Here is a 24554-nt window from a genome sequence, read left to right as displayed (position 1 = left end):
CCTAAGAACTCCTCCTCAGATGGAATTTATACCATGCAGTACTGGAGCCTCACTTGCATGGTGAAAATGTATAGGAGAAATGAAGCATCCTATAATCTTAAAATTAAATTTCAAACTTTTAGTGGGTTTGTGTTGTGGGACTGTAACCTTGACTAGTCTGAGACAGAAAGGTAAGTAGGAACTAGAATCAGAGAAATGACCTTACCACATATGGGATATGGCCCAGTAAAGTCTTTTCTGTAGAGATTAAGTCTTTGTTATGGTGAATGCTCTGGTTCCTGGTTATTTCACAGTGACTTCTTTTAGCTTCTCCTTGCCAGAAGCACAAGAAGATTTTATGGGTTCTTAACTCTGAGAATCTGGTGGGGTTCCTGGAAGTACAACCCATGAGAATGGGTGACTCTCCTGTGATGCTATTCCATGTTCAGCCTGTAGTAGTTCATCAAAAATACCATTTAGGTGTTAGCAGTGGATTAACTTTCTGCCCCCCAAATATGTCTAAATTCTAAGCCTTGGTATAGATGAATGTGATGTTATTTGGAAATGAAGTCTTTGCAGATGTAAGTAAGGATCTTAAGATAATACTGCCCTGGATTTAGGACTGAGCACAAATCCAGTGAGCAGTGTTCTTATTAAGAGTAAGGGGAGGGAGACTTGAGACACACAGAAGGGCAAGGTCATGTGCAGATGGAGGCAGAGGTTGGAATTATGCAAGCTAAGGAATGCCAGAGATTTCTGTCAGCCTCCAGAAGCCAAGGCAGAGTGTGAAGCAATTCTTTCTCACAGTCTTCAGAAAGTTCTAACCTTGCTGATACTTTGATTTTGTACTCTGGCCTCCAGAGCTATAAATGTGAAAAGAATAGTTTATTGTTTTAAGTCACCTAGTTTGTGATTGTTACGACAGCCCTGGGATATTAATATAATGTTCTTATCAGTTTATAGGTCCACTTGTTTGTATTTGAGGTGATCTAGTAGTTCTTGGCTTTGACTTCCTGGTTCTGTCTGTCTCTCCATATCTTGAGCTGGCAGTTTGCCTTGTGTGTTCGTTTCTCTGATGGGTCCAGGGAAAGTCAATGACTTTCAGTTCGTTTAGCCTTTTTCTTATTGTAGGGGTGGGAGTAATAGCTTCTAAGTTTTTCACGTGTTTGAGCTGAAACTGCAAGTGCAGTATTTTGTTTGGCATTTTATACTCTTATTTAGTGATTACCACATGCATTATTAGCTTTTACAAATCTGAAGTTAATTAAAAAACAGTCTATTCCTCATTCCTCCTTGCTCCCAAATACCTCCTAGAACTTTTTATCTCCTGCTTAGTCTAGACTGTTCCTTATATTTGTTGTGCAGTTGCCATCTTAGCACTTTTCTTACTCTTTGGGATTGGCTCTACTATTTCTTGGATTTCATGTAGTCTTCTCTTTTGTTTCATATTTTTTATTTTACTGGGTAATATGTAAGGTCATATGTAGGTGTTAATTTCCTCTTCCTTGCCTGTGTGAAAATGTTACACCCTACTTACCTGCTGATTTGGCTGAGTGTGGAATTCATTTTCCTTTAATACTTAAGCGGCCTTGCCTTTTTATTTCTCCTGTAGAATCTGGTGTCCTCAATGAGAAGTCTTCTGATGATTCTCATTCTTTTGTAGATGAACTCTGTTTCTTTTCAGAGAGCTTTCAGGGATATATTTATCTTTGTTATGAAATTTCATCTAGATGTGAGTACTTACTTTTTTGTTATTGTACTGGATTTTCATAGACCTCTTTGTATTTGAAGATTTGTTTCATTTAGCTTTGGCGTATTTTCTTGTTATTTCATTGTCAGTTCTCTATTTCGCTCTCTCTTTTTTCTAGAATTGTTAATTGGATGTTGAATTGTCTGGATTGATATCAGTCTTTTGTATTTTCTTTATGCCTTTTTGCTTTACCTTTTCTGGAAAACTTTCTTGGATTTGTCTCCACCTCTCAAAAAGAAAAAAAAAAGTTAATGTGACATGTTGGAAGATACAGATTTTTTTTTTCTTTTTTTAAGGATTTTATTTATTTATTTGAGAGAGATAGAGAGAGAACAAGCATAAGCACAGGCAGCAGCGAGGGAGGGGAAGAAGCAGGCCCCCTGCTGAGCAAGGAGCCCCCGGATGTGGGGCTGGATCCTAGCACCCTGGGATCATGAAGGCAGACGCTTAACCGATTGAGCCACCCAGGTGCCCCAGAAGATACAGATTTCTCAGCCCTTCTTATTTTCTCTTTTTTTTTTACCATAGCATTCTGTTCTGATTTTATGAATTTTGTTATATCTCTTGAGGATACAAACGTTTAAAATTTTTATTTTGAAATGGTAAATTGTAGAAATAAGTACAGTACAAAGACATTTTTTTTTTCTGACTGATAGTCTTTCTCCTGAATATTTTAGTGTGTATTTTTTACAAACCAGGATCTTCTACTTAATTACAATCTAACCATAGAGTTAAAAAATTAACATTTATTTATACATGCCTGAACTCATGATTTCTTACTTTATTCAATGGGATATATTCTGTTACTGTCATTTTTTATTTTGATGCTCAAATTGTATTGATTTGGCCAGTAGGAGCCTTTTTGATATCACTTCTCTCTGTCCTTTGGCATCACCTTATCTTTTTTTTAACTTCCTTGCTTTGCGGCACAGTACTGTGTCCCAGGCTTATCTTGTACTTTTCCTGCCTTAATGGCGGAATTGCCTGTCTTCCCAAGGATTCCTAGTTCTTTTTAGTAGAAAGTGGTGTTTTTAAGATCTCAGCATTAGGTATGCTTATCGCCATTACACTGTTGCTCGTCTTAGGCCCTTTCAGTGGACAGAGCTGGTGTGTGTGTGTGTGTGTTTTATTTATGTGTATATCTATGTTTTGAAAACTTTTAAGTTCATGGTGATACTTCTCATTTAGTATCACATTATTGAATCTAGCTTTTTCTCCTTTATATTAGCAACTCCCTTCTCTGACACAGAGACACTTGGCTTCCATTATCCTTAATATATTTACTTATTTGATCAGTCTCTTGGATGTAGCTAGTCTTCCATCTCTGCTGTCACTCCCCACCCTCACACAAAAACCCTGTTCTCCTTGGGCTATTAGTCCTCATTTTAGATTGCCTTTACCCTTCCGTAACTCTGCATGGAAATCTGCCACCCACCCCCTAACAACATTTGGCCTTTGGTATTCCTTACCAAGCTACCTCTTAGCTTGGAAGCCCTCTCCACTGTGCTTAGGGTCTGAAACACCATGTCAGGTTGCCTCTACATGGATGGATGCCCTCCTCACCTTGCGTTAGACTGCTGATATGCTGTACTAGGAAAACCCCCATATGTGGATGCTATCCATATGTGGATAGCTTGACTCCTGCTTCTACCCCACCCCAATTTTGGATACCTCACATCAGACTCTTCCTCTGTACCCCACCCCCAACCTCCTCCCCTCTTTTTCCCCACTGTGCTCTTCCATACATAAATGGCTTTAGGACTCAATTGTTTTGGAGGGTAGAAGTGGGGAGGTGGGTGTATGTTTCATCTAGGAGTAATTTTTCGTTTTATTATGATTTTTCATGATTAACTATTGTCTGTTCATATTTATGAATAAAAAATAATAAGCTGCGGACACTATTTAATAGGACTTAGTGTTTTATTTTACAGTTATCAGGTGGGGAGCTGCTCATTGCTGTGGAGACGTCTAAATTCTGGAAATCAGTAGTCATTTCTCTAAGAAACCAGCGCTCATCCATAGGAGCCGTACTAGTTTCTCCAAACTGTGTGTGTGGGGGGGGGGGGCTGTGGGGGAGGTGGAGGGAGGGGACTAACCCTTTAGTTTTTGGCCTTCAGAGAAAAATGCCTGCGTATATAGCATTATTATCTTCGAACTATTGTGGTTGATAGTGTTAGCTCTTCCATGTAGAGATAATTCCCCTATTTTCAGTTTTTCATTTTCCCATAAGCCCTCCTTTTCTGAATTTCTAGCTTTTATGGGATGCTCCAGAGCAATTTGATATCTGTTATAGTTTCCTGAAATTCTCTGGGCTTTCTGTTCCTGGCTTTATCAGTTATGGGTCCATTTTTATAAATTTGAAAAATTTCTTTTTGGCTTTCTTCTCAGGTTGGGATTTTCAGCTACAAGTAGAAATCCTGTCTAAAATTTACTTAGAAATTAAGAAAAAACTGAGACCCTTGGGTGGCGCAGTCGGTTAAGTATCCGACCCTTGGTTTCAGCTCAGGTCGTAATCTCAGGGTTGTGAGATCGATCCCTGAGTTGGGCTCTATGCTCAGTGTGGAGCTGGCTTCACATTCTCTCTCCCTCTCTCTCTGACCCTCCTGCTTATGCGTGTGCTTTCTCTCTCAAATAAATAAATAAATTTTAAAAAAAAGTTAAGAAAAAACTACTTCTGTAACAAGAAAACTAATGGTATTGTAGCTCAGGGGTTGGTTCATATAGTAGTTTGATAAATTTAGCAAAGATCTAGGTCATTTTCATCTTTCTTCTCTTCCATCATAATCTTTTTCTTGTCTTAAGAAGGCATTGAGACAATCTCTTCATCTTTTTCTTGTCTTAAATAGTTACAGCAGTTTTAGGCATTACATTCTCACTGAAGAATATCTGAAATTAGTTATAGCAGTTTTGGGCATTGCATTCTCACTGAGGAATATCTAAAGTCTGCAGGAAGACATTTTTTTCCTTGTGTTTTGTTTTTAAGGTTGGATAAAACTTTCCTTGAACCCTTGCTTGTATCTTATTGGTAGAATCCATCCATCACATGTGTGTTTGAAAACCAGTCTGTGCATGCTTGTGTGTGTGCATGTGTGTTTGTGTGAAATTACTATAAATAAATAGTCTTTAGTAAATAAACTATCTTTAGACCATTTATTCTTTGTCCAGCAACATTAGATATCCAGGGCCTTTTCAGAGTACACATTTAAGCAAGATTCAACAAGATGACTTGACTGTACCTTAGTATTTGAAAAGTCCTGGTCTGGACTAGTAAAGATTTAACCCTCTGGGAATGAGGGCAAGCTGCATTTGTAAAAGTACAAGATCTCAAAATACCTGAACAAAATTAGGGTTCGATAAGAAAGGAAGAAGGAGGTGGGGAGTCAGTGTAGGAATGGCTTTTGGTTTGGCAACCAGCAATGCCTGCCCATAATCCTTTTCCCTTTTTTTTTTTGCTTGTAGCTGTGTGTGTGTGTGTGTGTGTGTGTGTGTGTGTGTGCTTTTTAAAAAATCATTCTTATAGGAGGAAGAAAAGATGAATGGAGATATGGTTAGTCTGCCATCTTGAATAGGAAATCTGTTATTGCTTTTCTTGTACTGAGCCCTTTAAAATATTAATAGTATGCATATATGATGTCCTGTAATGTAAAATTCTGTACTTAGAGGTGCTAAAATAGATCCTTACTAATCTTTACTTCAGGGTGTATTCATTTTCTGTTTTCCATTAGCAGTATTGCCATAAACTTGGCAGCTTAAAACAACACACATTTTATTATCTCACAGGTTTTGTGATTCAGTAAGTCTGGGTGTGACTAACTAGATACTATGCAAGGCTGCAGTGAAGGTGTTGGCCAAGTCTGTGCTCTCAGCTGGGGAAGGATCTGCTTCCAAGCTTACATGGTGGTTGGCATCATTTAGTTCTCTGTGGGCTGTTGGACTGATGCCCTCAATTTTTTGCTGGCTGTCAGCCAGGACCTTCATCAGTTTTTTGATAGCCCAGCTCACAGCAAAGCAGCTTGCATCTTCAAAGCCAGCAAGTGCGAGTTTCCTAGCAAGATAGACATTAAAATCTTATGTAGTCATATACAGTCTATCATCTTTGTCGTATTCTGTTGGTTAGAAGTCAGTCATAAGTCATGTCCCTGTCAAGGAGAGGGAATTGCACAAAGCCATGAATATCAGGAGATGGGGATCATAGGGACCACTATAAAGGTGATCTGTCACTAACAATATATACATCTGACTGTAGAACAACTGATAGCATGAATTGTACATTGTATTGAAGCTTCTGCTTAAAATTTCTACTGTGTTTTATATGAAGACAATCAAGAAATTTGGTAGCCAAATATTTAAAATCATCAAAGTAAGCCTTGATTATGTCTTTGTAATATTGTTGTTAAACAGGCTTCTTAGTTTAAAATTTTTTAATATGGTTAATTGTATTTCATGAATTAAGTTTCAGACATTTATTTATTTTTTTTTAGTTGACTATATTGTGGAGTATGACTACGATGCTGTACATGATGATGAATTAACTATTCGAGTTGGTGAAATCATCAGGAATGTGAAAAAACTGCAGGAGGAAGGATGGCTAGAAGGAGAACTAAATGGGAGAAGAGGAATGTTTCCTGATAATTTTGTTAAGGTAAGTACTCTCGCTTAAATTTCTAGCTGTTGCTTCGTAGGATTTAATCTTTAACTTCAGAAATACATGTATTTTAAAACTAAAATGTTGAAGGTAAATTTTTTACTTTACATTTGGTTGGTGTCCTGGTGTATAATAACACTGTGTGTATGTGTGTGTACATGTGTGTTTATATATGTGTGTATGTATCTACCTGTCTTTAAAAAAATATGGTACTTTGCGTTTGGGTAGCACTCTCATTTACGAAGTAGTTTTGTGTGTACATTCTTATTTGAGCCTACAAGTCTTATAAGTAGGGCGGATGATAACCTCATTTTAAATGTGGTGACACATAGATGAGAGGTTACATGGTTTACCCAATGTTGACTAGCTAAGAAGATCTAGAATTTGAACTGAAATCCAGGATAGTTGACTCAAGTTTAATTGTATATTATTACTTTTGCAGCCCCTTTGCAAATATCTTAGATTCCTCTGATAAGTTTCAGCATTGCCGCAGGTATTTATCAAAGTAACAGTTTACTCTTTAACCACCAAACATTCCTTTTTTAAATATTCTAGTCACTTTTGCCGGATAACAATCAAGATTCTTAAATCATTTACAAAGTTCTTAATAGTTTAGAGAAGGAAAAAAATAAAGAATATCTGTATATTTATACTTAAAATTAATTGTTTCCTGTATTAGTTTTCTTATACCTAGCTATATCATTGGCCTCATTAGATTATGATTATGAGTTCTTCTGGGAAGGCTAGAATGTGTCTCATTGGTTTGTTCACCTTACATAGTAATATCCACCTGCGCAATGTGGGTATTTAGTAAATATTTGTTCCCTGGATAATTTGTGTTTATTTTAATTATGGTTTTACCTCTAAATATGAGGTCATACTATAATATTAATTGGTTTCAGAGGTGAACTAACTACACTTTACCTAACTATATTTTATCTCTTGAAACCACCAAGAAAAGCTGTAATAGGGACTTGAACTTATAGGAGAAGGTCACTTTTGTTTTTTATTTTTTGTTTTATAAATTGACTTATTTTTTATAACCTAAAATGGAGTGTAATGCAGATACCTTGGAAATTGGAGTAGAATAAGTGGATTACAACACAGTCAAGTTCCAGTTTTGTCCTTTGCTGGTGGTATAAGTCAAACCACACACATAATTTCTCTGTTTTCTTATACTTAAAATGATATATTGATAGTCGGTATATAGTAAGCCATGACATTGACCTCTCATTTCATTTCTCTCTCTTTTTAAAAGGAAAGTGCCTTTTCAGAGATAATATATTGAGGTAATAGAACAGTAGTTAAAGAAAAATAAGGTAAAAGTTAAGTATTTATATAATTCTCTTAATTCTGTGCTGATGTGTTGTCCCAGTAGTGGAGATGACCTGTCACAGGACTGCATTTTGCAATACATGTTACTCTCCTGTTTCAGTACAACTAACACTAGAACTTGACTTTAATGAACTGCCTGAGAATAGAGCATGCAGTTTGAGGATGCTAGATAATAGAGGGAAGCATAATCTGGGATTAAAAAGTAACCGCAGGGTACTAAATTAGAGTTGGAGACATCAGTATGAACTCATGTTTAGTTTAAAATATGTACCAACACACATAGATACATTTATATGTGTGTGTATTAATACTTGGGTTAATACACATACATACATACATACATACATTTCTCAGCTCTCTCTACTGAGACAGCCTAGAAACAGTGACACACCAGTAGCAGTGACAATACCCAGTGTCCGGATTTTGGTTTCTAAATATTATTCTCCAATAAAAGGAAGCAGGGCTCCTTAGACAAATAGCTGATTCTAGGGCTGTGGCAAGGAAAATACATGATGGAGCATCTTGTAGTACCAGAAAGAAGGAAGGGCTCAAAAAAAAATGACAGAATGATGGCCCATGTCAAAACAGCATAGGGGCCAATCTAAAAGAGCTTCCAGTGTCCAGAGCTGGAACAATTTAAGCAACAAAATAACCTATTGATTAGATTTGATTATTACCCAGAGTGGAGCATAAATATACATAAGTCCCTGCTGATGAAGATAAATGGTTGAGTAAATAAATAAATGGGGGGAAGGGATAAATCTCACAGAATTATTTCAAATATTTGTAGATACTTCCTTTTACACCATCCCCTCCCCTCTCCTCAGAAGCATCCCTCAGGGGCATCTCTCAGGAATGGGCTGGACTAAAAAATAGGTGGAAGAAGAAAATAGCAACGTTACAGTGGAGAAACCTGGCAACTACTGCCATAATCAACTGATCAAAGCTAACATCGTCAGTGATATATTATGTTAATATCATGTATCCTCTTCATCTCTGTTGTATTTATTCTTCCTCCAAAGCCCATAATCCCAATCTAAGCATGAGAAAAAGAATCAGACAAACCCAAATTGAAGACACTCTACAAAATGCCTGACCAGGGCTGAAAAAAAATTTCAAGGTCGTGAAAACCAAGAGACCACTGAGAAACTGATGTTGACTAGAGGAGCTCAAGGAGACCTGATGACCAAATGCATTGTGGTATCCCGGATTGGATTCTGGAACAAAAAGATAGATATTAGTGAGAAAAACTGATGAAATCTTTATAAAGTCAGTAGTTTAGTTAGTAGTAGTGTACTAGTGTTAATTTCTTAGGTTTGACAGGTGTAATGTGGTTATGCAAGATAATAACATTAGGGGAACAGAGTGAAGGGGATTTGGGAACTCTGCGTACTACCTTTGTAGTGCTTTTCTGTAAGCCTAAAATTATTCTAAAGTAAAGTTGTTACTGAAAAAATTAACCACAGGCAATCAACAGCGATAAATAATAAGTTGGCTTTATTACTTCAGCTGTATATATGAAGATTTAAGGGAAAGTTAGAATTTATAATTCACTGTCCCCTTGAAAATAAGCCTTTTACAACTAATCTTTGACAAAGCAGGAAAAAACATCCAGTGGAAAAAAGACAGTCTCTTCAATAAATGGTGCTGGGAAAATTGGACAGCTATATGCAAAAGAATGAAACTTGACCACTTTCTCACACCATACACAAAGATAAACTCCAAGTAGGTGAAAGACCTCGATGTGAGACAGGAATCCATCAAAATCATAGAGGAGAACATAGGCTGTAACCTCTTTGACATCGGCCACGGCAAATTCTTTCATGACACGTCTCCAAAGGCAAGAGAAACAAAATTGAAAATGAACTTGTGGGACTTCATCAAGATAAAAAGCTTCTGCACAGCCAAGGAAACAGTCAGAAAAGCTTAGAGGCAGCCCACGGAATGGGAGAAGATATTGGCAAGTGACACTACAGATAAAAGACTGGCGTCCAAGATCTATAAAGAACTTCTCAAACTCAATACATGGGAAACAAATAATCAAATCAAAAAATGGGCAGAAGATATGAACAGACACTTTTCCAATGAAGTCATACAAATGGCTGGGGCGCCTGGGTGGCACAGCGGTTAAGCGTCTGCCTTCGGCTCAGGGTGTGATCCCGGCGTTGTGGGATCGAGCCCCACATCAGGCTCCTCCACTATGAGCCTGCTTCTTCCTCTTCCACTCCACCTGCTTGTGTTCCCTCTCTCGCTGGCTGTCTCTATCTCTGTCGAATAAATAAAAATAAAATCTTTAAAAAAAAAAGACATATAAATGGCTAACAGACACATGAAAAAATGTTCAACATCATTAGCCATCAGGGAAATTCAAATCAAAACCATCTTGAGATACCACCTTACGCCAGTTAGAACAGCAAAAATTGACAAGGCAAGAAACAACACTTGTTGGAGAGGATGTGGAGAAAGGGGAACCCTCTTACCCTGTTGGTGGGAATGCAAGTTGGTACAGCCACTTTGGAAAACAGTGTGGAGGTCCCTCAGAAAGTTAAAAATAGAGCTACCCTGTGATCCAGCCATTGCACTACTGGGTATTTACCCCAAAGATACAGACATAGTGAAGAGAAGGGCCATATGCACCCCAATGTTCATAGCAGCATTGACCACAATAGCTAAATTGTGGAAGGAGCTGAGATACCCTTCAACAGATGACTGGATTAAGAAGTTGTGGTCCATATACAATGGAATATTACTCAGCCATCAGAAAGAATGATTACCCAACATTTGCAGCAACATGGATGGGACTGGAGGAGATTATGCTAAGTGAAATAAGTCAAGCAGAGAAAGACAGTTATCATATGGTTTCACTCATTTATAGAACATAAGAAATAGCAGGGAGATCAGTAGGAGAAGGAAGGGAAGAATGAATGGGGGGTAAACAGAAGGGGGAATGAACCATAAGAGACTATGGACTCTGGGAAACAAACGGAGGGCTTCAGAGGGGAGGGGGGTGGGGGATTGGGACAGGCCTGTCATGGGTATTAAGGAGGGCACATACTGCATGGAGCACTGGGTGTTACACGCAAACAATGAATCATGGAACACTACATCAAAAAAAACTAAGGATGTACTGTATGGTGACTAACTTAACATAATAAAAAATTAAAAAAAAATAAAAAATAAGCCTCTTATGCTTAAAATATGGTTACATTAAGGTACATAGGTTGTTTTGTAAATGTAAGACTATGGAGTGGATGGTAGAGCTAACTAGGCTTCCTCTAAAAGACTCACATCCCTGTTATTATTTCAGATAGCTGTACTGAAGAGCATTGATATTCCAGTTGGGCTGGAAGATGGATAGAAAGGTCAAATAATTTTTGCAGCTTATTGAAAAAAAAACCTTTATGGACACTAAATTTGTTTTGTGACAAACTGTCCATTTCATTGTCCCTTTGCAGTGTTATTTCATCTTTAGAGGATTTATAAATAGTTTAAAAGAATATAGAACAAGGATCCATGAACTTATTTATAGAATGTTATCGTTTTGGCATTTTTGCTTTAGAGTATTACTTTCATTGTAGAACATTACAAATAAAATTGAGTTTTGTTACCTCCTTATCATTTCTTTCTCCTTCCAAACTCCATATTCTGAAATTATATGTATCCTTATAATACATAGTTTTATACATATTTACCTGTGCATGAACAAATAGTATTTTGTAGGATTTAGACATGGGCATAATTGTTAGGTTGTGGCTTTGTAAAACTTAATATGGGTTTCAATGTGATACATAACATAGTCACTTTGCCTACAACATATTTTTATAACACTGTGTAGTTAGCTCACAAATGGTTGGTAAAGAGGGGCGCCTGGGTGGCTCAGTGGGTTGAGTGTCCGACTCTTGGTTTCCACTCAGGTTATGATCTCATGGGTTGTGGGATCGAGTCCCAAGTGGAGCTCTGCACTCAGCAGGGAGTTGGCTTGAAGAGTTTTACCTCTGCCCCTCCACCCAGTTGCACACAAGCTTGTACTTGTGCTCTCCCTTTCAAATAAATAAATAAATCTTTAAAAAAATGGTAAATAGAGGAATGATGTCAGGACAATGGGAAAGTTGTGTTATTTTCTAGGTAAAGGGAGCTGTGATAAAGAGTGTAGAATTATAATTTCAGTAAGAATGGGAGAGGCTCTCATCTTGGCTGCTTGTGTAAACAGGAGTTCTTTTAGCTTTTAAGTTAAATCTTTTTTTTTTTTTTTTTAAGATTTTGTTTATTTATTCCAGAGAGAGAATGAGAGAGACTGAGACCTTGCCTGTGAGAGTGTGTTAGGGGAGGAGCAGAGAGAGAGGGACAAGCCGACTCGAGGCTGAGCAGGGAGCCTGATGCAGGGCTTGATTTCAGATTCTGACCCGAGCTGAAACCAAGAGTCAGGTGCTTGACCAACTGAGGCACCCCTAAGTGAAACCTTTTTTTGTTGTTGTTGTTAAGGTGATCATCTGTACCTGGATATTTTCCTCAAAGTTGACAGTCCTAGCATAAAAAGTTCTATTTTTTAACTCCTGGTGCTTACCTCCTCTTCTCTCTGCATTATCTTAACATCCATAAACCAGCCTTTCTTCTTTATTGTTTCTGCGCGTTTTTAATAGCTGTGGAGGAATCCACCTGTCATCTGCTTGGGGAGTCTTAAGTTATTACCCACTTATTATACATTTTCTAAGGTTTCAGTTATTGTTACTTATTTTTATTTTCATTTTCAGGGCTCTGTTTCCAAAGTTGCATAGGTCTAAATTGGTATGTCCCAAACCCTACACTTTTTTTTTTTTTTTTTGCATAATCACTGGTATTTTAGTGTTTGATTTAGTTTTCACATAATCAGTGGTATTTTAGTGTGTATGATTTTCTTTTTCCCCCAGAAGATCAGACGTTTAGGAATGTACATGTAGTTTCACAGTAGAGATTACACGGTCCTGTAGTATTCCATTCTGGATCTTTACCACATTTTATGAGGTAAAATAGGTCTAGTTTTCATTTTTTAGCTATTGAAAACAATGCTTCAATGAATATCCTTTTGTAGGTTGTATGCATTGCTGAGAATTTGCTGCATCCTAGGGTATGCACACATATTCAGCTGTATTAGACATTGTCTAATTTCTCAGTAATTACACCAATTTAAATTCCTACCAGTGTAAAAGAGTTTCTTTCTTCCATGTTGCTATAAACATTTGATACCATCAGATTTTCTTTTCCTTTTCTTTCTAATCCTATAGATCTACAGTAACAACTACGTGTTTCAGTGTTTCATTTTTGTGATTATGAGGGAAGTTAGGCATCTTTTCACATTTATTGGCCATTTAAACTTCTTTTCTTGTGTCTAGCTTGTCCAGATATTTCTGTCCATTTTTATTGAGTTCTTGCTCATTCTCATTGTAGTACTTCTTATTGTGAATACTGTGAATTCTGTATTATGAATGCTAGTCCTTTGTCTTCCTTCTGCTTATGTGTCTTTTCTTTTTAGTAAGTGCTTTTTATGGCTTGTCTAAGTATAACTTGGGAGCAGGGAGGTTTTAAAGATATTCTATATTATCATTAAAGTTTTGGTTTTTCAATATAAGTCATCAGTCTTGCTTTACTTTTTGTACAGATGTGAGTTAGGCAGTAATTAAATTTTTTTTCACATAAAAAATATTGAATAGTTTACTCTTTCCTCACAGATTTGTAATATTTAAGAATTGAGCCCAAATTGGGAAGAAACTTGCTAGTTTTTCAGATCTTTCCTCATTCTCAACTTCAGTGTTTTGGACTAAAGTAGAGAGAGTCAAGTGTCTGATTTATTTGTTCGTGTAAACTTTGAGATTCAGTAGCAGTGCTGTGACTTGTTGGTATTTGGCATATTGGGTCTTTGTAATTGAGATGAAACAAAGTAAACACTCCTCCATTGAACAAATGCTTAGTAATTGTCTGAATTATTTTGGGGTGTGGTGAGAAGAGTTCCCGCAACTTATTTTATTGGGGGAGATAACAGCATGAAAACAGGATAAATTGCAGTGCATTATTGGCTGAACGTCAAATGTGTGATAAAGATGATGGGTGCTAAAGGATCTTGGAAAAAATATTTTTCAGAAAAGATGTTGAAAGTAACACTTGACTTGGTCTTTAAAGATAGGAAGTTAGATGAATAATTGGTGTGCTCTGTGTCTGGCAAAGCGCAAAGTGTTTTGTGGTAAAAATAATGGACTACTTTGTTTGAATGAAAGTTTTTCTGTGGGGGTGTGTATGATGGGATTTAAGGCTAAAAGTATGGATTAAAGCCAGTGGTACCATTCATTTTGAGTATCATGTAAAGGTATTAACTATTTAAAAGATACTAGGGAAATCACAGAGGTTTTAGAGACAGGCGAGGGAAGATAGAATACTTTAATGGATTAATCTTAGAAGGAAAGGTTTTATGAAAGTTGAGAGAGTTGAGGCTATAAAGTATAGTAATGGAGATCTGAGTTGTGCAGTGAGAATGAAAACAAAGGGATTGTTAATAGGCATAATACCTCTTATTTGTGTTAAGACTTCACAAGTTCCCTTACATTTTCTTACTTTATTCTGACATCTTTGAAAGTTAGACAGGGAATATGTCATTTATGCTCAAAGTCATACTGGTAATAGTTGGTGGGCCAAGGACTTGGTAGTTGATAGCTCTGTGATAGGCAAATGTCAGCCTTTTTTTTAGATGAGAAATGTTATTTTATATATTATGTGCTGGTTATTGGAGAAATGTGATCATTTTGTAACATTCTCTGCTTTTAAGAATCTAAAGACAAAGTGATATGAATCTTAGCCCTTGAAATTCTCCAGTAGCATCAGCATAGTTGAAAGATGTTAGAATTACAAAATCAATTGCTTTTGATAACCTTTAGCATTGACCCTTTAAGAAGAAAATTCAAACTGCTTCCTCAAAATGCAATTTTATGGAAACAACCTTTTTTTCCCCAAAACTAAACTTGAGATTCGACATGAGGGCATTGCAAAGACTGAAGATGGAATGGAAACATGCAGAGAATGTACAAATAATGAGATATGTGGAAAATGAAGCAGGACTTGCAATGTTCATGTAAAATTATCTGTAGGTAACTTTATAAAATGGAATCAGTTTCATTCAGGTTTTTCTACTGCCTCCATCCCTAGAAATGATGCTGAAAAACAAGGTTTAATAAGGAAAATAGAAGGCCCAATGTTATCATTAAGAATATATAATAACAACATTAAAATCTCAGGGGTGGCATAGCACAAGGAATACATGCTTTCGTACAGAATTTCATGTAGTACAGCTGGTGAGTTATGTTAAATATAAGTAAAATAAGAGCTTTCTTTATTGCAAGTAAGATTAACATCAACTTTAGCACCAAGTAAGGGATACTTCTCATAAGCTGTCTTTGAAGCCTGTAGTTTTCATCAACCACATGTCTTTTCTTGCAGTAGTTATAGCAGGGTTTTCAGTTCTTTTTGGATAATGGGACTCTTCAGTATCCCTGATAAGAAACCAGATTTCCGGGGCGCCTGGCTGGCTCAGTTGGTTAAGTGGCTGACTGACTCTTGGTTTCGGCTCAGGTCATGATCTCAGGGTCCTGAGATTGAGCCCCACTCTGGGCTTCCTGCTCAGCGGGGAATTGGCTTGAGATTCTCTCCCTCTCTGTCTGCTCCTCCCCCACTCGTGTGCTTGTGCCCTCTCTCTCTGAAATAAATCTTAAAAAAAAAAAGAGAGAAACCAGATTTCCCCGGCACTTTGTGTTGAGCTGTTTTGGTAAGATCAGTGGCAGTACTGTGGCATATCCTCCCCATACCCTGCCTCTCCATTTTTTTATTCTTTTCTGTTTGCCGTATTTGTTCAAATATTTGCCGAGGTTCTTCCTATGTGTTAGGACTTTTTATAGATGCTGGGGACACAATGGTGGGTAAAACAGATAAGTTCACTTACCTTTATGAGTTTATTTTCTAATGGTGAGGGGAAGACAAACATGAAAAAATTGAATCAATAAGATGATCATTCTGATAGTCATGGAGTGCTTTGAAAGGAAAAAGAGTTGTGGGAGTTGGAAAATGGTGTTTAATACTTTAATTTGGGCATTCTAGGGTAGGATCTCTGAGGTTGTTTGGCCAGAAAAACCCAGAAGGGTGCAGAGGAGGTAAGGAATGAATTCTCTTTGAGAAGGATCTTGAAATTAGAGGAAAGTAGGCTTACTGTTTTAGTTGTGGTTGCCAACTGCTCTCCTAGAGCTGTGTCAAGAAGACAGCATGGCATTAGGAAAGGAACATGGCCTTTGGAGTCAGGATGTAGATCACAGGTGATCTGGTGGAAATGATTTTTTTTTCTTTTTTTTTTTTTTTGTTAAGCCCTTTGGAGTGGAAAAGGTGTTCTAAGAAGATAAAGGGGCTCAACTAAAATGCCTTTGGAAAGTTGTTTTATTATTGAGAAAGGAGAGAAAGCCAACATTTGTCTGGACATGTTATTAAAAGCTGAGGATTTGTGTTCATGTCCTGGTAGAAGTACTGGCGGTAAAAATATTTTTAAAAAATCATAACATTGGTTGAGGACCTTGGATCTACTTTTAAACTGTATTTTACTAAAGAGAGAACCTGTGCTGAAAAAGGAAAAAATGAGTTACTTCCAAGTCCAGTTTCCCACTCTGTCTCTCTTGACACTTGGAGAGGAAGGAGCTCCATGTTACTGCTGAGTGGGGTAGGAGTTGAGGCTCAGTAGTCCTCCATTGAATCCCCCTTAATGAAAATCCCCCTTAGCGCTGCCTTGTGGCCTCCACTGACAGAGAGAAGGGGGCTCATTCCCACCTGGTGGGTAGGAGAGTCCTGGCTCTCCACTTGGCCTTCTCTGACACCAGCCTGGCTGGAAAAATGGTGTAGTGGTCATGAGTGGGTGGTCTGGTTACAGCCTGGTGAGGGTAGAAGTCTAGGCTCCCTGCTAGTTTGATTTTTTTTTCTCTCTGTATTATTTGATTTCAGCAGATTGGTTTTGGTCTTGCTAGGTTACCAACGGTTACCCTTTTCTTGGTCCTTCTGCTGGAGAGAGCAGGCTTTCCTTGGAGCTTTTTTCCTCTCCTCTCATGGGCGATAACAGTTGCTGGTTTCTCCAGTACTCAGTCTAGAATATGAGGCAAAAAGAAAACCTAGTGAACTCACTAACCAGGTTCTGAGGAACCTGGGCTGTCTTGGCTGGTCTATCTTCTTTTCTCCACTTTTCAGAATATTGTATTTGTTTATTTTTAATAGGTAATGTCTAAAGTTTTTAATTGTAATTAGTGGGAAGAATAAGGAAACAGTTTATCTGTTCCATCTTTCCATGAGGGACATCTAGATTGTGATGCATTTTTTAAAAGTTTTTATTATAATTCTGGTTAATTAACATACAGTGTTCTATTAGTTTCAGATATACAACATAGTAAAATAACAGTTCCATACATCTCCTTGTGCTCATCACCGGACAAATGCACTTCTTAATCTCCATTGCCTATTTGACCCATTACTCCCAAACCCCCCTCCTCTGGTAACCATCAGATAGATGGTTATGCATTTTAATAGAGATTGAAAGGCATTTCCTTAATGGTCTAAAAACTCACTATGTAGAAGGAACTTCTCCTTTGAGAAATGGTGTAGTAATAGCTAGTTTTTCTTAAGAAAAGCAGAAAAATATCAGTGAAATAAGATATTAAAAGAAATTAACAAATACGTTTATTAGTTGTACTTAAAGAATATTATATTAGCAGGACAGTGTGGATAAGGGATGTTAATTTGTGAGCTTTGATTTAGCTTTCTTGTGAGCTTTATACTGATGGTATTATAGGTTATTACATGATGTTATGATAGTTTTACTTTAAAATATAAGTGGTTATATTCATAGATGTCTCAGATGTCAGTAAATGGTTTTTCCTATCTTTTTAAGTTTAAAATGAAATTTTGATCCCTTTTGAAGAGTTCTCAGAGCTTGATAAAGTGTTTCAGACTTTTTGATATAATAAGGAACAAGGAAACAAGTTATTAACATTTAAGTATTTTTGGAAGCTGGTGTATTTTTTTCTTTATTTTGACTTAAATTTCTAGCAGTTTTTTTCTCATTTAGAAAAAGATTTAAATCACTGAATTTTTTTAAGTTTTTTTTTTTTTTTTAAATTTATTAATTGACAGAGCGAGTGAGCAGCAGCAGAGGGAGAGGGAGAAGCAAATTCCCTGCTGAGCAGGGAGCCCCATGCAGGAGTTGATCCCAGGCCCCCAGGATCATGACCTGAGCGGAAGGTAGACACTTAACTGACTGAGCCACCCAGGCACCCCTCATTGAATCTTTTTTTTTTTTTTTTTAAATAGGGAGTTTGACAACTTATCTTGCATTTAAGGATGTTCGTCATTTTATGTCTATATTCCATGGGTTAAATGGTTAAGCAGACATTAAGTCTTTAAGTGTGTTTAAAAACTTTTAAAAAGTGTGTTGATTTCTTTTATTATTTGAAACACATTAGATGAGAAAACAACTGTAGGTTTCAGAATAAAATGGAAGACAACTTTACTTATTGGGAATTACAATAAAAACAGTAGATAAAACGTCAAAGTTGTATGTAGTTACTTATGATACATTGTAGTACGTATTTTGTTACATACTGTAAAACATTGAGTATACACTCTGATTAAGAGCAACTTGTTCTGTGACTTGGTATATTTTTGATAATATTTTGAATCCTATGTAGGCCGTATTCACTGCGTTAAAGGAAGTGTTTAGTACAGGTAATGCTAGAAAAGATGTGTAAGGATTTAGATGTAGTAATGTGTGTTCATACAACTGAGATTCCAATGCTCTGAAACAAACTGCCTTGTAGCACTGTTGTTTGTGAGCACATCAAATTTTTTATTAAAAAAAATCACTGAAATAATACATGTTGAAACAAAATTCAGGGACTATGAAGTGGCTATTGTGAAAAGTACATTTCTTTCCTTATAACTCTCCTCCAACCTCCTTCCACATTTAGGAATATGGTAGATATTGTACAGACTCTTATCTATAGAAAAATCTTTTTAACTGAATCATTGGTATCCTCTTTCCCTTTTATATCCTATATTTAAACCATAAATTTAAATTTAAGACATCACTATATAAATCATGTTAATGTTTACCTACCTGGAAAGTTAAATTCTGATTTTTTCCCCTTAACGAGTTAATAAATTTTGTTTCTGCTAAGATATTTCAAATTGTAGAAATAATTGAAGCCTGGAAAGTGTGAGTGGCAGAAACTGGGCTTCTGGGATTATTTTCTGATCTTCCTTTTTGGATCAGCATTCATTGCCTGCTTGATACTGTTATCTCTGGCCTTAAGGAGCCTAGCAGCTTTGGGAAAAGGATCTCCCTGTAGGTCTGATGTCTGTTGAGCTGTAGATATATTAGCCCTCATTGCCTGCCGTAATCTCTTCCTCCTAGAACGAAGCACAAATAGGATTTTTAAATCCATATGACTAGTATGAAAAATGTGACCATTATAAATTACTGGGGTGTTTTCAACCAGTATAGTATGTCTGAGTTCTTTATTTAGTGTTTTTCCCACTCTATTTCACTTGGCTCTTATTAACATTCTTGTGATGGAAAAAGAGAAAGGAGTAGGATTCCATTGATAATGAATGTACATAACTTTTTCTCTCTCTTTTCCTACTTTTGCCTTTTCCAATGGGGGAGGGGCAGTTGCAATAGGAAGGCCCTTTGTCCAAGTTGGAGAGACAGCAGTTATGTGGAGAACAGCATATTTGGGGGAGAGAATAAATTTAGAAACTTTCAAAATAGTCCTGTTATATCTGTTACTGTTTTCCCTCATGGTTTTGATATGCCGGCACTCAGAATGTATGTACTGATTTCACGTTAAGGAGATTTTCTCCTTTTGGTCCTTTCACTTTGGACTTAAAGGTGTTTTGCTACTCTCTGATTTAATTTAGACATAAAAATGAAAATCGAATGACTTGAGGTAGACGATTCCTTATATATTATTACTTCTAAAAAACAAAATAAAAACTTTAGGAATAGGGTAAACCATTTTTATTAGGTTGAAAACCTCATTTTTCAAGTGTGGGTCTAATGGATATAGCCAAAGCTAAAACAGTGGACATATGAAATAAACATTTAATTCTGCTTATATTCATACATCTTTAGTAATATCACTTTTTCATATTTTCTGATTTATGTTTCTGCAAAGTTGGAGCTTCTAGTTTTACATAACACTTTTGGAAATCCTTAATGTTATAAGTGTATTCCTTAAATTTTAATTAGCATAAGAAGAACTGACTCAGTTTAGGATGACCTCTTTCATTTGAGAAACAAAAAAAGACTGTTTTGCCCTTTAATCTGGTTTTTATTATTCTTTGTGATGTTTATTTAATGCTGTGATATGAAAATTAATTGCTTTCTTTTTTCAGATTATGATCATGCACTGGCTATAATTAGATAACTGAATTATTATATTATGAAGATATATTAAAACATGAAGAAGTGGTTTGTGAATTTGATTGATCATCTTTTAAGTTGTTTTTGGTTAGTGCAGAGTTAAGTGTCTTTGATTATCTTAATAGATGAAGAATAACTATATCCTTTCCAAACTTTTTAGCTCCCTCTCATTTGCTTATCTTTCTTACCTCCCTCTAAATTGCCTCTTCTTACTCCTTATGTATGAAACAAATTAGTGTAGTTGCATTTTATTTATATGGAGATTATCCACATTGTCTTTTTCTTGGCCAGTTTTGCATTGATATTACCTATTTTGTAGGAGGTTTTTCTCATTTGTAGGCCGAAATTCAAAATTTTTCTGAGTTCGTTGTCAGTACATGATACTCTCCAAGTGAGGATTCTTTTTTACTGGATTTCCTGGAGTCATTTTCAAAGTTAGGGAAGGAAGTGAAGTTGGTAGAAAGTAGATACTACTATGTTGATAGTTTATTTACTGACTGATTAGGTAAAAGGAAGTAAAGGGCAGAAGAAGGGAGAGACACTGGACACTTGAGTAACGCTTCATAGCAGTCAGTCAGGTTTGCTGTTGAAGAGAATAGCCCAAAGAGGAATTTGGAGGCACTGTGGTTGGTGAGTGAGTGTATCTGGTGGTAGTTTGTAGCAGGAAGAGGTTCCAGAGGAAGAGGAGGTGGAGCTCAAAGCAAACTTCATTTGCAGGTTTACTAGAGCCTTGAGGTCGCTTGGTGCTTGCGATTAAACATCTTACCTGGCACTATGTATTTGGGAGGTTGTAAACCTGAGTCGTCTTTATTCAGGGTAGACTATATATTTCTAATTTACATTCCCCCTTTCCTTTTATGTTTTGTGCCCTCAGAAGATTTATTATATCTAATATTCTTAGATATGATTATGTCTCTGAGAATATTGAAGGTCCTTAAAATGTTTCTAGGTCATGAGCAATACGTTCTAGTTTTTTTTTTTTTTTTTTTTTAGAAACAAGAAGCATTGTCTCAATATATCCTACTAATTCATGTGGTAAATTTTTATTAAAAGGTAACACAAATATCCAAAGTTACATAGCCATTGAACAGGATAGAATCAAGATTTATACCCAGGTTTTCTGTCTCCTGAACCTGTACTCTTAATCACATTTGGTCAAATTGGAGTTACTTTCCTAGAGGAACAAAATTTGAATGTCAAGCCAAGTTCTTGGTCCCTGTATTAGAAGACAGTAGCTCTCAGAGATATGACTTTCAGTTTTTTAAAATGTGGGCAGCTCATGAGACAGAAGAATTCAAAATGAACACTTTTTAGCATGTTGAAGTGGTAAGTACCGTTCTTTACAAAGACTTTATGCTTTTATTAGTTTGAAAAATACTTAGTGCAGTCTGAAAACTGTGAGGTTTTCAGATGTTGATATCCCATGTGTTAATAGCAAATTGGAGTATTTTTCTTTAAGTGCATTACCAGTAAAAATGAAGCAGCCCATTTTGTGAAATAGTTTGTATTTTCCATGGTTTATACTTTAATGACTTTTCACAGTTCTTGACCAATGTAATAGTTCTCCCAAAATGAAAAGCCTTTTTTCTCATTGTAAGATGATACAATTGTTAAAAACAAAACAAACATGAAACAATTCTGAACAGTATAAAGAAGTGAAAATTGTCTGAAATCCTACCAGCTAGAGAGTAACAACTGGTTAACCTTGTGGTAGATGTAAACACCTAGAGATACAAATTCTTTGTTAACCTTGTATGTGGAAAATATCTTCTGGTTAGTGATTTGCTTTTATAATGGTTACTTTTAATGAACAGAAATATTTAAATTTTATTATCAAATGTTTGAGGTAGGAATCCAGTTTTCTCCCAACCCCCTAAATATGGAACATTAGTTTTATGAACATCATATGTTTTTCTTTGCTTTTTGTCTAAGTCAAGCTTTTCTGTTTATGGACTGTTTTGTTTCATTTATTGCTATGTCTGTTTTTATGCCAGTACCACACTGTCTAATTTATAGTATCATATAGCTTTTCTTTATATCTTATTAAAAAGAAAAGCCCCCTCACTTTGTTTTCCCTGAAGTATTCTGGCTGTTCTTGGTATTTTGGTCTATGCAAATTTAAAACCGGTTTATTGCTCTCCCAAATCTGTGGTACAGTTGTTGGGATTGCATTGCATCATTGCATCAATTTTAGGGAGAATCGATATCCTTAAAATAATTGAACTTTTAATCACTGAACATGGTATGACTTCCCGTTTGTCTTGTTTTAATTTCATACTTCTTTTCATGAAGGTTTTTTTAAAAAAGATTTATTTTATTTATTTATTTATTTATTTATTTATTTATTTATTTATTTTAGAGAGAGAGAGAGAGAAAGAGAGAGAGAGTGCGAACAAACAAGGGGAGGGGCAGAGGGGGAGGTAGAGAGAATCTCAAGCAGTTTCAAGCCAGACTTGGGGCTCGACCCCATGACCATGAGATCACAACCTGAGCTGAAGTTAAGATTTGGATGCTCAACGCACTGAGCCACCCAGGCACCCCTTCTTTTCATGAAGATTTGCATATCTTCTGTTAGACCTATGACTTAGAACAGGGCTCAGCAAACTATAGCCCACAGGCCAAATCTGAACATCACCTGTTTTTATAACACCCATGAGCTGACAGTGCTAGTTAAGAATATTATAAATAGTTGGAAGAAATCAGAAGAACAACATTTACTGTCATGTAAAAATTATATGAAATTGAAATTTTAATGTCCATAAATAAAATTTTTTGGAGCATAGCTGTGTTCATTCATTTAAGTATTTAACTGCTTTTGCACTACAAATGGTAGGGTTCGTTTTTCGAGTAGAGATTATATGGCCCACAAATTCTAAAATATTTTACTATCTGGCCCTTTATAGAAAAAGTTTGCCTACCCTGATTTAGAATTATTGTTTGTTTCATTGTTTATATATCTCAGAGTTTCTTTGTATCTTGGGGTGGAGATGGTGTTTCAGCCTGGCTTTCTTTACCTCTGTCTCCAATTCTGGTAAGACTTAGACTCATAAGTCACTGTTACCAAAGTGTGTTGTATTCTTTAGGTATGTGGGGGCAGAGAAAAATTTGCTGTCATGTTTTATATAATAATCACTGTACCTGTTATTGGGTATTTTACATTTGAGGATTTAATTTAATAAAATACAACTTAATTTACCTATTTATTGATTTCCCCTTTTATAGGAAATTAAGAGAGAGACAGAATCCAAGGATGACAGTTTGCCCATTAAACGGGAAAGACATGGGAATGTAGCAAGTCTTGTACAACGAATAAGCACCTATGGACTTCCAGCTGGAGGAATTCAACCACATCCACAAACCAAAAACATTAAGAAGAGTATGTAAATAATTTCTTTCCTGTTTAAATCAAAGTAAAGGATGTTTTATAACTGTTCATAAGTTATGTGAAGAAAAATTAGCTTAACGTTTTGTAGCGGACTGCAGAAACTTCCTACATATTCACGTGTTACTAGTTATTGGCCCTTGTAGTCATTCTTCATAAAATAATTGAGCATGACCTGCTGGAATTATTTATGGGAATTAGAAATTAAAATATGAGGCTTTGTTTTCTTATTAGCCTTACAGGTTCTGTTGAATAGTTGATGCTTTGCCTTAAATTTATTTTAATACCATTTATATATTTATACCATAAATAAAATTTATTTTATGCTAAGATGTCTGCTCATCTTTAAGCAGTATAGATGCATGCATTTTGATAGTATGTTTTCTTCATTGGTTAGACATCTAACATAGACATTCAGTTTTCCGAGGTGATTGTCCCAGCAGAGTCCTTTTAGGTATTTAGTACTCTATAAATATGTTAGAACATTTTAGCATAGAGGGAAAGCACCACATTTGAAATCAGATGTGAATTTGAGTCCATCTTAGGACCTTAGATCATTTAATCTCTTGAGCTTTATTTTGCTGCTGGTGAGAAAGGGGTAAAAAAGACAGGTAGTTTTGCTTTTCAAAAAGCTTACAGTATTGGGAAAGACTGTTATTAAAGTATTAAACATTAAACATGTACAAAATACAGCATTTATGGGAGCAGATAGTATTTTCACATAATAAGACCTGAAGCCCCTTGAGAGACTGAATACTGATTACTATGATTAATTTGAGTTAATAAGTACTAAATGAGTATTTAACCACATTTATCTTAGATCAGTGTCTTTGATATCATGGTCTGCAAATCCCTTGTGGTACCTAGTGGTTTACAGTAAAGAAATTTTGTTTATATACATTTTACAAATATAAGACTATTTATGATTTTTACAGAGTCTCCTTAATATCTTGCCTCTTCTGTGCTACTGTCTGTGGAATTTGGGGGAAACATT

General features: G+C 36.1%; 1 protein-coding gene across 1 annotated transcript in view; it reads left to right on the top strand.

The window, feature by feature from the left end:
- Positions 1–24554, top strand: part of CD2AP (CD2 associated protein) — a 119997-nt gene that overhangs the window by 25206 nt on the left and 70237 nt on the right. Inside the window, exons 2-3 of the mRNA XM_045801938.2 lie at positions 6211–6371; positions 23401–23554. Of these exons, the coding sequence (XP_045657894.1) occupies positions 6211–6371; positions 23401–23554 (315 nt within the window). The remainder of the gene's footprint in view (positions 1–6210; positions 6372–23400; positions 23555–24554) is intronic.

The sequence above is a fragment of the Ursus americanus genome, chromosome 29 (genome assembly GCF_024610735.1).
Source record: "Ursus americanus isolate L20-20 chromosome 29, mUrsAme1.1.p, whole genome shotgun sequence".
In the NCBI taxonomy this organism is placed as follows: domain Eukaryota; kingdom Metazoa; phylum Chordata; class Mammalia; order Carnivora; family Ursidae; genus Ursus; species Ursus americanus.
Note: the sequence above shows the minus strand (reverse complement) of the source record. Positions and strands in the feature narration are given on the sequence as shown.